We start from the raw sequence: 14,527 nt of genomic DNA on the forward strand, positions 1-14,527 counted from the left end.
ACCCAAGACTATAGAAAAATCATCTTCATTTGTAGTGCTTTTGAGTCAAAGGATGTTATTTTAAATAGAACTGTTGTTTTGCTAAAGGATGACTCACATGGAAGAGCACAACTCCTACAGAATAAATTGTACGTGCAATATAAGCGATCAGCAACGGAAAACGTTCTAATAACTCATAACCTGAACACTGCAGAGCACTTAAAGTCTATTGGGAAACCAGCAAATCTTATCATTTTGCTATATGAGCACCACAGTATAGACCAAAGAATCCAAAATCCAACTGGCAGAGATTATCCAGGTGAGTATCCATCATCTCGCTTCAAAGGAGCAAGTTGTTCTTTAAAAGATGATGAGCAAGATGACACTAGCTTGTAAATGTCTCTGCCTCTGTATGTAGATATCCATATGGCAGCAAAGGAGATAGCTGAAATTAATGATTTGGACATGAACAAAATTTGGGACAAACTGCTGGAGAAGTGGCTGTGTCCAAGTTTACGGCCCTCAGAAGTAAGTCATCACTGGAGGTGTGGGTTTGGAGAACAATGGCCACCTCACTTTTCTCATTGCTTTCCATATCCTTGGAATCTCTCATCCTTCATTTCTTTTTGACAGTGAAGTTTATTTACATTTGAAGACTGATAAAATGTGTTTCCATCACTTTCAAAAGACTAAGACCAATTTGCACAATTTGCCTTTAGTATGAATCTATTTCAGATGCACCTGAATTCAGACCACTAACAATGACAGTACCTTTCTGATATTAATGCACACCACTGTCTCTAGTGAGAATGGTTTGAAATGCTTTTCCTTCTCTCTGTTCAGAGATTAAAATCTTATCTCTGATACTACACTAAGGATGTGCAGGCAGCCTGAAAGGAGTAAAAAAGTTGTTAATCTATTATTCTCATAAAACACTAATTCTACAATCAGAAAGAGAATGAATCCTCTCCTGTTGCAACTTAGCTAACAGAGTTAATTGCTGTCTGTGCACCATCCAGCTGGGTGAAAAGGCCAGGGAGGAGGCATTGTCTCTGCTGCAAAATACCAGTTAGCAAGCTGAAGAATGGTGTTGGCTGCCAAGCATGTCACTCTGTCCTTTATTTAACTGTAAAACCAGAATTCCTCTCCTTGGCTGCATTAGCAGTGGTGCCCAGCTTTTGAGACAGGATTTAAGCAAGAATATGATCCAGCTGTTTATTGAAAGAATGTAGAAAACTCTGACAACAAGATTTTCATCTCTCTTCACAGAAAACTCAAGAGGTCTTTGGAGACGTGCAGGAAGATGAAGAACTCCGAAGGTCTGTGTGTTCTCTCACATGTAACATGGCCAATTACTGTTATCTTGCAAGTTTAGCTGTATCTGGCTTTTTTAAGAAACCTAACAGTGTGTGTGACTGAGAGCTCACTGTTGAGGACTTGTTTGGTTTTGACAACAGGTTTGAATTGTCAAATGCTTCTCTATGCAATGAAATGCCATTTGCAACAACTAGACATAAATGTTTAAGGGTACCCATTGGGAGGTTTCTCATAGTTTTCCATACCCTTGGAATTTCTCACCCTTCCTCTCTTTCTGGCAGTGAAGTATGTTTACATTTGAATGCTGATCAGTTGTGTTTCAGTAGCTATGCTGCACTTGTATGAATACCAAATGCATCTTTGCAGGGTTATCTATCTGCTTCAGTCGCGCTCGCTGGATTATAGTTCAAGAATGCTTTTTGCAATTACAACATCTGCCACATCAGTAAGTTTCTAAATTGTTACTTTAGCTTGCTACTTACCAATTTTGTACCTCTTATTACAAGTGTTGTCTGCCTAACTGTACAGGTTTCAGCCCAAGGTCTTTGTATCTGTATTTGAGATAGCTATAGGAGCTCTGTGTTTCCACCACCACTTTGGGAGTAGAACTATCATGTTCATTGAACTTTGCTGTTGACTGTCAAGAGCAGCCCTTGAACTCTGTCTCTTCTACATGTATAGTTTATATTATCTGTATTATAATCACAGATGTTGTTTATCTAATCTAAAAAGAACTTAAACGTTTTCTAGAACGTGCTTTAAGCCAGTGTAACAGCACTTGGGGTGGAATTAAAGCAATGTTGGGATTGTTCTAGCAGAACCTTAACCTTCAGTCTTTCACACTAAATGTCTTTGTGATACTATATATCACAAATATTTTTCTTGCCTGCACTAGTAGTCTCAAGTCTAGAAAACTACCTGTTTTAGCAGTGTTCTTTGAAGTGGACAAATATTTCAGCTGGTTACCATAAAAGCTGTACCACTCTGTGCCTTGGCATAGATTTCCACTAAATGGAAAAAAAATCTCTGAGAAAGGATCATACTAGGCATATATAACCCTCTTTCTAGTTGTTCAGCCAGTTGTTCTGACTTTTCACTGTTGGTTTTTTCCCCTCTTTCAGCCAATTGGTGCAACTCAGTTGACATTTGCTCACAGGAGCAGAGCACTGAAGTGTCTGCTCTACTTGGCAGATACCAACACTGTGGAATCACTCTTCAAGAAACCCATTGAGAAAGTAAAGTAAGATCAATTTTCCTTAAGGTGTTCCTTAATAATGGTGTTTTGTTTGTCTTTAACAGCTAGTGAAAAAAAAATAATCATATATTTGGAGAATTATTTTGTGCCAATCTGTTCTATGAGCTTTTAAAGTCTGTTTCTGAAGAGGTCTGTTTTATGAGCTTCTAATGTCTATTCCTGAAGAGCATAATTCACTGTAATGCAGTCCAGTACATCACAGTCCCAATTGGTGAACCTGAAAGGAATATAACATAGAAAATGCTTTGTTCCAGTTGATATAGATTGCAGTTTCTTCTCTAGTAACTGTAGTATTCTGTTCATGAGAGTCCAGAACTGGTTCTCTTGCAAAGACATAATCCTCTGCAAGAACAAGGAACCAAAACCCCAGCAGAACAATGTTGTTTCTTTGAAAATATCTAAAGGAGTTTCTGTGCTGATGGTCTGTAATTAGAGACTTCAGAATGGAAGGGATGTTTTCAGAGTACGTCAGACCAAAGAGCTCCATGGGAGTTGCTGGAGATACACAGTCTCTGTACCTGAATGAAATTTCAGTTGTAAGAGTTGTAGTAGCTGCTTTCTCTTTAGAGATGACCCACACCATCCATCATTCAGATAAATGAGGTTTCCCTAAGCAATTACCAGAAAGTTTTTTACTTCATTAAGATCTCCATCATAAGTACAAATGCAGTCTACATTATTGTTTCTTTAGAGAACAACACTATTCCAGCATCACCCTGAGCTCAATCACGTGAGCTGTAATTAACAATCCCTATGAATGTTACTAACTCTTGGTTTGGGGGGGGACTTCTATTTTTTACAGGTATTTTCTAAAATGCTGCATTTATCTGGCAGAGTTTGAAGTCTTGAATATTCCATATACTTATGAATCCTTTCATAAGAGTCCCAAGGAAGGAATGATTAAAGGGCTATGGAAGAATCACAGCCATGAACCCACGGTATGATGTTTTTGAAGCTGCCTGGACTCATACCTCATGCTTTAATATGAATTAAATATGAAGAGGATATGAGATTAGAACAGCTGTGACTTATGTCAGGAATAGGTTTTAAGTTATACTCCGCTTAAGAATTTGACTTTGGCAAGTACTTTGTGGGATTTTTCTGTTTTCTTTTACTTTCCTCACACGTACAAAACAATTTTGGAAGTGGACTGGTTGTGGCCTTTCAGGAGTTAAGGGTCCCAGCAACACTACAATCATCTGAAGTTACACTGGCAGGCAGTGCAGGTCTGCAGCTCATGAATGTGTGTTAATATACTGTGTGTCCTTGCTCTCCTTCAGGCTGTCAGGCTGGTGACAGAACTTAGTCTAGAATACAAAGTCTACGATTCCCAGCTGTGGAATGGCCTACTACAGAAACTCCTTGGTTTCAATATGGTAAGGAATTTCTAAGGTTCTGCAGCAAGGTGAGAAAAAGGGAGGTTTTTATCCACTGATTTCTAAAGAATGGGACAAATACAGAAACTAAACTTGCTGTGAATGATTATCAATAATTTACATGGTTAATTTGAGCTCTTAGTTAACAAGCTGGTGAAGCTCTGAGGAATTTGTGCTTCAGCAGTACTGCTTGAGAATTTTCAGCTTAAGTAGTTCTAGTTTGATTTCTTTTTAAAGGCAGAAAGCCTTTCAGATGACAACAGTAAATCCTATGGTAATAGATTGAAAACTTTCTTCATATGATAATTTGACAACATAAGGCACACATTTTTGCATGCAAATATACACATGCACACCAGCTGTGTAAACAAACACACAAACATTACCCCTACAATGTATTAGTATAGTAATCCTGATTTTCTTCATTCAGAATCTGAATTACCTCTGATTGTCAAGCTTTATGTAATGTTGCCACAGCCTAAGGAGGTAACAGATGTAGCTGGCAGTGTGGTTCTAGCAGGGACAGGTGCTGAAGCTAATTTTAATGGAATGAAATTGAAGTACTAGTTGCAAAGAAGGTAGGATCATTGATTTTTCAGCACCAGTTGCATTAAGACTATTGGAAATATTGGGTATTTACTGAGACATCATATGCTGCTACTGCTTGTGACAATGTGATTCACTAAATTCTCAATCACATTTCCATAGGCACCAATTACTCCCCCCAAAGGAACAGAGGTGCCTTGAGGAAGTGTCAGTTTGCATCCTGCACTTTACTACCAAATCTATAGCACTTTATAATGATTTCTTTTTTCAGAGTCAATATCTAAGAAGAGTTTTGGTAGCAATTACTGGGATTCATTCATTATGGGAGGTAAGCAAATGCTCCTAATCTTATTCTTCACCCAACAGGAATTTAGCATCCTATTTGTGTGTTTGTGAACAGCAACCATCTGTGACCTGAAGGGTCTGTGACATGAAAAGGTTCCTTTGGGATGACTATTTTTATGACAATGCAATACACAGATGAGCATCACTATTAAGCACTGAAATAACACATTTTGAACTTGCAAACACTTCCTTGGAGGGGTTTGTAAAGTTGGACAGAAGAATTTTGCCATCAGTCAAAATATATCAATATCTTAGACTATGAGGAAAGCAATGTTAGGGAGTAATTCATCCAGGATAGAAAGAAAACTGACAGGGTTCTTCCACCTACAAGGGGTCAGGGTGTCTGTGTTTGTAAGTACACTTATCTGCAACTGTATTTGGCTCTTACTTTAAAACTTTGTTGTCAACAGATTCCCAACTTTGGTCGAGCCTGGCGCAGTGTGATTCTGTCACCACTTCTCACAGGTAGGTTGTTATTACCTATCATGCTTCTGTAGTCACTTGGTTACATATTTACTGTATCATGTTTTCTTTGTTTCTTAGCTTCATGTCCACTGAGTCCTAAACAGTCAGAGGAATGTTGTGAGTGTTTTGTGATTCTGCTCAAGTAAGTAGATAACACATCCCACATTTTGATCAGAGTGGGACTGTCTGTTTGTAATTTCTCATCAGACAATCTGGCCTGGAACGTGCTCTGAAAACTGGGGAACCTGAGGCATGGGAAGGAATCTTTTGCCTCTTGTGGGAATGGTCAAGATCAGTGCATGCACCCAAACAGAAATGCTGTACTTGCACACAGATTGTTGACATGTTCTGTAACTTGAGACCTTGCCTGATTAACCTGCACTGGGAACTGCTCTCCAAACTGGAACTTGGAATCAGCAGCACAGACTGCTGAGAACCATTTTATCTGCAAAGTTGCTGCCCCTACAAGGGATATCTGTCCCATTCCCATCATTTTTAAAGGACTTATAGTCTTAGCCCAAAATATAGCATGTTTCCTAAGACATTAACAGAGTATAAGAGAGAAAGAATTCATTTTCCTGCAAGGAATAAGCCTGGCACAACAAAAATCTGATAGCTGCACATCTCTAAAAGTGGTGTGCTTATGGTATAAATGTTGCAAGCCAGCCTGTGCATAAACCAGTTTTGCAGTGCCTTTACAAAGTAAAAAAAGCACAATAAATTATTGTTCAGCACAATGCTGTGACCTGCTCAAGAGAAGAGCCAGAACTCAGAGAGCCTGACTTCAACCAAAAGTTATTTAGAGAATACTGGAAAGGGATCCAGCTGAAGAACATGACTGTCCTACTGTGCATATACACATGTCAAAGCATTACTCTCAGCACTTGACCAACACTTCACCACAAAACAGGGCCTTGGTGTTTAGAAAAAAGAACCTGGAGGTGAGTTTGGGTTTTTTAAGCTAGAAAACTTGCATTCTGTGAAAGTTCAACTCACAGAGCTTGGCCATTTCTTAAAATGGGGTAAAAATATATTGGTTGATCTGGCTTTAAAATCTCCATGCACTTCTGTTGACACACATCATGGCTGAGAACTTCACTCCTAATCTTCTTGTGCAGATGTCCTGTTCTGGCTGACTTGGATGTCATTGGAATAGCTAAACAATATGCACAGTTGGACCTTCCAGCTTTTGCTTTGGGGTGCCTGCTGTTGATTCCTCAGTCTGAGAAGCGAGAGCAGCAAATAGAGGTAAATAAGAACTTTTGTGTTGTCTCTGGGCAAGGGAAATGTCTTTAAGCATGTTACCTTCATCAGGAACTGTGAAAGATGGTAACTTCTCATTCCAGTGTATTTAAATATGTCACTGCTGACAGCTGTTCAGCATCTTCCACCCACATAAGTTATTGCTAGGAATTCACCCTTCTGAAGGAGACCATGAGAACATTTCCTCTTGGTTTGAGGGGTTTTTTTAAAGCAAAACCAGCTATCTTCAAGTCATCCTCAGCAGCTTTGTCATATGACTTTGCTCTTTGTGGGTTTAAGGATGTTTTATGACACCACATAAAACCCATTGAAAAAACCCTACAAAATTCAAGCCAAAGGCATATTCCTGCCAGAGCCATGTGAAGCTGATGATAACATCTATAATTGCTGAGGAGCTACCAGTGGGATAGTTTCACATCAGACTGTAAGAAAAGTACTGAATCCTACTTCGGAAGAACATTGAGTGAAAGCTCCTGACTTCTTAGAAAGATTCTTCTTGTGCATTACAAGTTTTGATGGAAACCTTCTGCCTTAAAGCCACATCCTCATTATTCATGTCTGTGGACACTTTCCTTTGTCTTCTCATTTTCCCAAATTCCAGCATTAGTGTAAGACACTCAATCTGCTGGTAATGAGTCAAAAATATCTGTAACAGCTGCAGCAAAACACCCTTTGAGAGTTGAAAGCAATGAGCATCACCACTCTTTCAGTCTGGTTTGATACTTTCATGCTTGAACTTCCAAGTATTAACTGTTCCTGAGTAAATCAAATACTTGCTCTGAAGGGAGACTCTAAATCATTCAGAATATTAATGGTTTGTCACTTACTTTTGCAAGGGCTTCTTGTCAACATGTAACACACAAACTGTGCTGCAACAAATAGATGAACACATGAACGCTGGAGAAGTAGTGGCATTTGCTTCTCAGGTAAAGAAACACAATTTACTTCACTTGCCTTTGACTCAAGAGGTTGTTTGAGAGGGAAGTGTACAGCAGCACTGCTGCTTTAGTTTCCTAAATAAATGTCTTCAACAAAAAGCCTAAAAGGCTTATAGAAGTGCACTCTCTCCTGCCTGGCCTTGGGCTGCCTTCTTAAGGGCAAGTTTCTTAACTCCCTGCCCTGCTTGAATCTTGAGATGAACCTTCACTAAATCTGCTGTGTCACAACACTAACAAAGATTCAAAAGCACATATTTAATGTTTCAAAATGTTCACAGTTTTCCACTGCTCAAATTGACAGATCAGGTCGTTGGTTTTGGACAGCATCATAAACAAGCAGCAATATGAAAAAATCCTGAAAACTAAGTATTTCCCACTGTTGAAACAACAACTGCTGAATACTCATCGAATGAAGGAGCTGGTGGATTATTTTGCCAAAAAGAATTGGTAAGTTAATAACACACAGGTGGTACATGACTGACAGCAGTTACAGAAATTGAACCTCTACTTCCTCTTCATTGATTTGAAGTCATGGAGATTTTCTAGGGCTTAGCCTCCAAATAAAAACCTCACTTTACTACTTTGCATGTTTAGGGTAAAGTTTTACAGTGTCATTCAAGCCAAAGGAACAGCTTCTGAGCCTGGGCTGGCAAGCACATCAGATGCAGTTACAATAGCAGAAGAAACCCAACCAAGAAAACACTTTTGCTTTGAGTCACCTTACCTTCAGATGAATTCACCTTCGTGGCATTATGGAGTCACAGCTTCAGCAATAAGAACACTGAAAAAATAAATGACCTGCCTGTACTCAAAACTTAGGAATTAATGCTTTTGCTGCTGAGCTTTCCAAGAGGTAGAAATCTCTCTGATGTTCTACTTCAGTAAAACAAAAGGTCCTCTGCTGCCAGGCAGTTCTCAAGTAGTGACTCCCAGCACTTAGGCTCATACCACACAGCTGTGAACTTGCATTTACCAACTGTCCTGCAGTCAAAGAGGGGCAGGAACCAATACCCAGCTGTTCAAATTCTGGTATATATTGGGTTTTCTTAACAAGCACAGGTGAAATGTTAAGCTTGTCACAGCTTGTTTTCCTCTACTGGGAAATGACAGAACCTGACTTCAAAAATGTGATATCATCCCTTATCACCTCAGTATATATGGTCTGAACTCTGGGCTTTCTGAGAGCTTGTTGACAAAGTTGATGAACTTTTGCTTCCTACAGCATTGACGATGCAACAGCCCTAGTTAAAGAATATCAGGAGAAATGTGGGAATCCTGCTGTGGCAGACATACCATCATCTGATCTTCTGAAGGTGAAACAAACTGCTTCTTTACCTCATGCCGTGTTCTCCTTGTTTCCTAAACAGGTTTTTCACTTAACATTTAGCAAAAGTGTTTGTTAGCTGATTTATTTTAGTAAGACAGATGGTAGATAATCAAATATCCCTTTATTCATTCAAATAATTCATTTTACTTGAAGCAAATCTGTGCCATGCTAAGCCTCATGCTTGCAAGTACTCTGACAGGTCTTAGGATTTACCTCCCATTTTCCTAAGCCCTATCTATAATGTCCTCTTAACCTTCCAGATGTACCTGAATGGACCAGAGGAGACCTGTGCACTAGAACTGTCCTCAACAAGGTCTTGATGGACCTTTTTCTTTCCTCCTTCTGCCAGCAAGATGCAGGTTGGCCATGGAGAAGGCTCATTCCAGTCAGGTGAACGCAAAACTAAGACCAGAGCTTTCCACATTTTTAAGTTGACAGTAGAATCTCCTGTGTCTATGCAGCAGTCATGTTCAGATGCAGCACTTTGATTTTTTATGAAGGCTTAAAGTTTCTTTCCTTTACTTCTGTATTCCTCCATCTTTCAGGCTGCTGAGGATGACACTAAAATGTCCTTCTCACAAACCTAACCCTCCATAACCCTGCAGAGTTGTGGTAAACTCCTTTTAAAACCTGGTGGTTACTTCATGTAAAATACACTTTTTAGACAAACTGTAATTTTAACTGCAGTCAGCCCAAATAAACTGAACCTGTGTATCAGTTTTGTCCTTGGGGTATCCTATACCTTCCTCTAATAATGAAACTTTCAGTGCAATGATGTTCCACTCACAAACCTTCCTTGAATAGTATGTGCCAAGGTTCTTTTTGTATGTCTACAGCAGGGTAAAGCAATAGGTGTGTGTTTCACTGCATGAAATAACAGGCAGGCTGAAATGCTTTGTCTCTAAGGTAAAGGAGGTTTATTTTGGACAGAAGTTACTTATGACACAGAAGTAAGGCTTCCAGCTGATCCCTTAAGTTCCATGGAAAAGCATTAGTTTAACTCAAACCTTCACAACAAAGGCAGCACTGCTACAGCACTGGGAAAAGTCATAATACACAGGGCACCATTCTGAATTGTCTTCCACTGAAGAACAAAGATGAAACTCTGGGTTCAGTGGAAAGTTAGCAAGCAAGCATGAGAAATGAGGGCTGTTAAAAGTCAGTTCCCCACAGCTGTGAGAACAGGGTCTGGGCTGCTTGGCCAAGCCCTGGTTTAGTCTGCAGGGGCAGCACAAGTGTTGCACAGAACTGCCTTATTTAAAAGTCAAAATGCAGCTAGATACAGTGTCAGATACAAGCTGTACATTACAAAAAGGCCTCTGCACTGCTGATATTTTATGAATCATGGCTTCGTTAAGTCTATAGTGGCATTTGAAACTGCTTTGATTATAAAAAGGTTAAGCTTACAGTAGTAGTTTTCCTGTAGGAAGCTTTAACTGTAGCCTTTCAGAATCTATCAGTCTCTCCATTTAACATTCCAAATTAACACAACATGGCTCCAGAGCCCCCATCTCTCTGTTCAAGCTCTTCACAAATACCCTTTAGCAGTGAGTCACCAAACCAGGGCACAAGGCTTTTTAAAAGCAGCTCAAACTGCTGCCTTCTTTCCTAACACCAGTTCACAAAGCTTGGGTTTTCTATGAAGTGGAGTTTATTACAACATTAAGGAACAGTATTTAAACAGTTACTTTAATGGAATATTTTACAAATCAATTCATACAGAGAAAAGCAAAACACAATGTTGTTTTAAAGTTATTACTAATGAGCTACATTGTGAAGCTGTTAGTAAGTGTAGTACTGTAAACTAGCAATCAAGTATTGCAGTAACTTGCAGTTCAGAATGAGATGGTAAGAATATACCACACGAGCAAAGACACCTTTTAAGACTTTTTGTACTCAATTCTTTCTACTTTCACATCATCTCCAATTAGCTGATAGACATATGTAACTACTGTAGAAGCCTGGATGTCCATCAGCACAAATGAAGGAATGATGTTGCTGGAAAGAGAAGAAAAGCATCCAATTAATTGTGTGGATATAATTGCCTTAGCAGTGTCTCACTGCTACTTAACAGCAATCACTCCGAAGAAAAATGGGTAAGGACAGTAGATGAGATCTAAAGCTTTAACTATTTCACTCTCATCTGTTTCAGTCAAGGAGATTTAGTGAGTAATACCAGCCCTTCCCCTCACCAGCATTTAAAACAGAAACATCAACCTTCCCAATGAGTTCTGTACTTCAGTTTTGTTATCTAAAAAGAAAATCCCCACAGATATTTCCCATACTTTACTTACTTCTCTAAGGCATGATAGGCTCCTGTAGCTGATCCTGGGTTGATATAGAACTTGTTTTCATGTTCAAATGCCTCAAATTTGTGTGTATGTCCCGAAATTAGGATGTCCACATCAAACTGCCTTTGTAGCAGTGCCAGGCTGGCCATATCACCCCAAGGAATAACCTGATGGCCATGAATCAGCCCAATTTTGAACTGTCCAACAGTTACAACTTTCTGTTCAGGATAATTCAGGTTCTAGGAAAAAAACACAAACCCAAATCTCAGATTAGATGTAGAGATTTACATGTAAAAACAACTCTGTGCAACACTGAGGGGGGAAAGCTCATGGGAATACTCAGTGCATTTGGCCCTACAGCCACAAAATAAGAGCTACAGAAGCTGCTTTGGTGGATACTGAGGTAGGGTGTAAGGAACCTGAAAAGATCTGACACCAGCAGCTTCTGTTTGTTGGAGTCCAACACACAGCCAAGTACCCAAACTACTCATACTGATGGCAGGTGAGAGCTTGCAGTGCAACTCCCATTACTGACTGCAACTCCAACTCTTTTGCCCAGTTTGCTTTTATTACTCCATCACCTCAGTCTGACCACACTGACTTGAATTACAAATAATCCAAATGGTGCTTTTATGGAGAAGCTGCACATAAAGAAGTCACTATCAAGGGAAGCAGCTACCTCATCAAAGTCCCCTCTGACAACGTGAACGTCCCCAGCCAGGGTCTTGAGGTAGTCATAGGTGTCCTTGGTGCAGAGGTTTCCTGTGCAGAGGATGTGTTGGATCTTTCCTGGAACCAGGAGCTTTTTGAATTTGGCTGGCAGGCTGTTGCATCGGTGGGGAATGTGAAGATCTCCTAAAACTAACACCAACTGAGCAGGTGTCACGACAGGAAAGAAAGGTGGTTAACACAGCCTCATGAAGACAAGAGCCACTGGCAAACAGAAAGCATTGCAGGGTTTTCTTCAGTGTCATAACTCTGCACTTTGATGCAAAAGCTACTAAAGTAAGAATGAAATGGTGATGGGACACTGATATATTGTAGGGAAGATTGGGGCCTTTACTAACATAGAATATTATCCTATGGGAAGAACCTTATAAACTCAACACTCTGTGAAAGCCACTGCAAGGTGTAACAACAGGGAAGTGTCACTACTGGCTGTATTTTATGCAAATCTGGGAACTACCATAAACTATCCCACTTTTTCTTGCCCTCCTTCAACACAAAAGTAAAGGGGGACAACTCTACTCCATGTTCTAAAGCACAGAACTGGCTGAACTGTGGCCACTTCTCTTTAAATCTCCTCTATCAGAGTCGTTTTCTACTTTAATTGACTTCTGCTTTCTTCCCTAAAAACAAAACCCCACAGCAAATTTGCACCACGTGTTAGTAACTGCCCAGGACAGGAAGCTTGTTCAGGAGTCCATAGAGTAGGAACCACTGAACAACAGGTTAAGACTTAAAACAGCACCAGGGCACTGCAGAGAAGCATCATGTGGTCACAGTTTCAGTACAGTAGATGCAAGGAGAATACAAATTGAATGGGGGGGGGCTTCAAAATTAAGGATTCAGATAAAGTAAGGCCACAGTTTAACATCACAAGCTTTAAGTCTGCAAATCAAGCAGCAGTTAATGCAGGCAAGGCAGCAATAAATGAATTATGCAAAAAGGGCATGAAAAGCTCTATGAGGGATGGTGTGTGATGATGCTGCTACACTGTAAAAACACTGCACCTAGAGACCATCATCCCTTGATGAACAGCTCCACATTGAACAGAAATTTACCTTCCAACCATAATGCTTGGTCAGTAAAACAGCTCCTAAAGTGGCAGCCATCAAATGTGCTTGTAAAAGACATAGCCCAGATAGTTACACCTAAAAGCAACAGTACCTATGCTCAGGAGTTACCTGGCTTAATATTTGCTTGGTCAATCTTTAGGCCAGGCAGCTGTCTCCAGGCTAAAAAGGCAGAGGGGGGGTGGGGATGTGGGGTTAGGTTTTGGGGTTTCTTAATTAAGAATGTCCCAGTGTCACCATCAAAAGCCATCTGGGGATCAGATGGCTGGAAGTACCAGTAAGGCAACACAGGAGGTTTTTAATCAATGAGCTATCAATTTAAAACTAACCTGGGAGAGAGAAACCAAAGGTTTTGATGTTCCCTCAAGAGCTTCCAGTGAAAAATACCCTTCCTAGCATCAGTCTAGAGGTGACACAATCACAGAATGGCAGGGGTTGAGTGCAAGTCAGAAATGGCTATCCAATTCTTTTCATTATTAAAGGGATTTTGACTATTAAAGTGGCAACAGATTCTTTAAAGCTAAAGGCATTAAAGGACACTCAATCCCAGTTATCTAGTGTCTGACAAGCTTATGCAGCCACTTCAAACAGCCAACCCCACTGACGTGGCTGCATTCAACACTGACCATTTCCTTTGCTCAAAAAACCATCAAGCCCCATATTTCTCCCCCCCCTCCCCACCCATGTTTGAGCTCCCATTAATAGAAGAAAAAAAGCTTGGCAAAGCTACAGCAAACAAAACCGAGTTAAAAGCACTGAAGTGTGCTTTGCTGATCACGAGTATCTGCAACATAAACCATCAGCAAAGACTGTTACAACATCTGGCAACAGAGGTGCAACCTCGAGCATGGTTTGAACGGCAGCCCCCCGTTCGTATGCACCACCTGGCATTCGTAGTTAACATCCACAAGCCCTTACCACCGGTGTTAGCAACAGCCAAGAGGAGGAAACTTACTCTGTGCCCAGCCTGATTGGAATGAAGGAGTTGATTGCAGACGGGGGGGGGGGGGAAATGAAAAACAGGGTGAAACATGATCAATGTTAAAACAAAAAGAAAGCAACAGAAAAACAGAAAATAAGCCGAATGAACAGGCAAATCATAATTAATGACCTGTCGGTGTTACGGAAGCAGCGCTAAATACAACCAAACCCCTGCAGCCGGCGGAGAGGCTCCGCCGCCCCCCGCAGCCCCGGCAGGCCTCAGCGCCGCGGGGCTTCACCTCCCCCCCGCCCCTGCAGCTGACGCAGCCCGCCGGCCGCCGCGTTTCTGGGCGCCCACTGACACCAAACCGTCCCCGAACCCGCGTTCACCGCGGCCGCCGCCGCCCCGCGCCGCCCCGCAGGCCCGACGCTCCGCGGCCGCAGGAAGCGACCCCACGGGCCGTGGCGGCGTGCGCGGGGGGAAGCCCCGGCCGGCGGCGGCGGGGGCAGGGCAGGGCCGGGGCGGCGCGGCCCCGCCGCTCACCATCCTGCTCGGCGCCGCGCTCCCGCACCGCCGCCGCGCCCGCTCCCGCTCCCGGAACCACGCCGGCGCCAGCCTCCCGCTACGGCGTCTCCGAAGGCACACAATAGTCCGGAACGCGCTTCCCTGCGGCTGCATCCGGGGCCTGGCCCGTAGCGCGCCGGTTC

General features: G+C 41.6%; 2 protein-coding genes across 5 annotated transcripts in view; one reads left to right on the top strand and one right to left on the bottom strand.

Moving 5' to 3' along the window:
- Window positions 1–9,508, top strand: part of KNTC1 (kinetochore associated 1) — a 34,281-nt gene extending 24,773 nt beyond the window's left edge. Inside the window, exons 50-65 of one of the 3 annotated variants that reach the window (XR_009819927.1) lie at window positions 88–298; window positions 398–507; window positions 1,249–1,298; window positions 1,663–1,741; window positions 2,418–2,536; window positions 3,354–3,489; window positions 3,832–3,927; window positions 4,745–4,801; window positions 5,229–5,283; window positions 5,362–5,425; window positions 6,402–6,531; window positions 7,383–7,472; window positions 7,786–7,931; window positions 8,707–8,797; window positions 9,072–9,201; window positions 9,357–9,508. Coding sequence is in view for 2 of the 3 variants with exons in the window: in XM_062010191.1 (XP_061866175.1) it covers window positions 88–298; window positions 398–507; window positions 1,249–1,298; window positions 1,663–1,741; window positions 2,418–2,536; window positions 3,354–3,489; window positions 3,832–3,927; window positions 4,745–4,801; window positions 5,229–5,283; window positions 5,362–5,425; window positions 6,402–6,531; window positions 7,383–7,472; window positions 7,786–7,931; window positions 8,707–8,797; window positions 9,072–9,131 (1,494 nt within the window). In the remaining variant the exon portion in view is untranslated. Of the gene's footprint in view, window positions 1–87; window positions 299–397; window positions 508–1,248; window positions 1,299–1,662; window positions 1,742–2,417; window positions 2,537–3,353; window positions 3,490–3,831; window positions 3,928–4,744; window positions 4,802–5,228; window positions 5,284–5,361; window positions 5,426–6,401; window positions 6,532–7,382; window positions 7,473–7,785; window positions 7,932–8,706; window positions 8,798–9,071 lie in introns of those variants that run through there. The other 2 variants (XM_062010191.1, XM_062010192.1) reach the window with 2 other exon arrangements.
- A 936-nt stretch (window positions 9,509–10,444) lies between these two features.
- On the bottom strand, window positions 10,445–14,513 carry VPS29 (VPS29 retromer complex component). 2 transcript variants are annotated; one of them, XM_062010233.1, is made up of 4 exons: window positions 14,364–14,513; window positions 11,782–11,973; window positions 11,106–11,341; window positions 10,445–10,809 (listed from the first exon to the last, which is right to left on the bottom strand). In XM_062010233.1, the coding sequence occupies exons 1-4, from the start codon at window positions 14,496–14,498 to the stop codon at window positions 10,692–10,694; spliced, it is 681 nt and encodes a 226-aa protein (XP_061866217.1). In that variant the 5' UTR covers window positions 14,499–14,513; the 3' UTR covers window positions 10,445–10,691. The 2 variants fall into 2 exon arrangements, with proteins under 2 accessions (XP_061866217.1, XP_061866218.1); XM_062010234.1 differs by lacking the exon at window positions 14,364–14,513 and adding an exon at window positions 13,854–14,048.
- Window positions 14,514–14,527: the final 14 nt, after the last annotated feature.

This window comes from Colius striatus, chromosome 17 (assembly GCF_028858725.1).
Source record: "Colius striatus isolate bColStr4 chromosome 17, bColStr4.1.hap1, whole genome shotgun sequence".
Classification (NCBI taxonomy): domain Eukaryota; kingdom Metazoa; phylum Chordata; class Aves; order Coliiformes; family Coliidae; genus Colius; species Colius striatus.

What these genes read in the sequence shown, in the direction of transcription:
- VPS29 (XM_062010233.1), bottom strand. Translation starts at nt 14,498, where the DNA reads ATGCAGCCGCAGGGAAGCGCGTTCCGGACTATTGTGTGCCTTCGGAGA. An exon ending in GCGCGGCGCCGAGCAGGATG is followed by an intron (nt 11,974 to 14,363) that starts GTGAGCGGCGGG and finishes ACACCTGCTCAG; the next exon opens with TTGGTGTTAGTTTTAGGAGA. An exon ending in TCAGAGGGGACTTTGATGAG is followed by an intron (nt 11,342 to 11,781) that starts GTAGCTGCTTCC and finishes TTTTTTTCCTAG; the next exon opens with AACCTGAATTATCCTGAACA.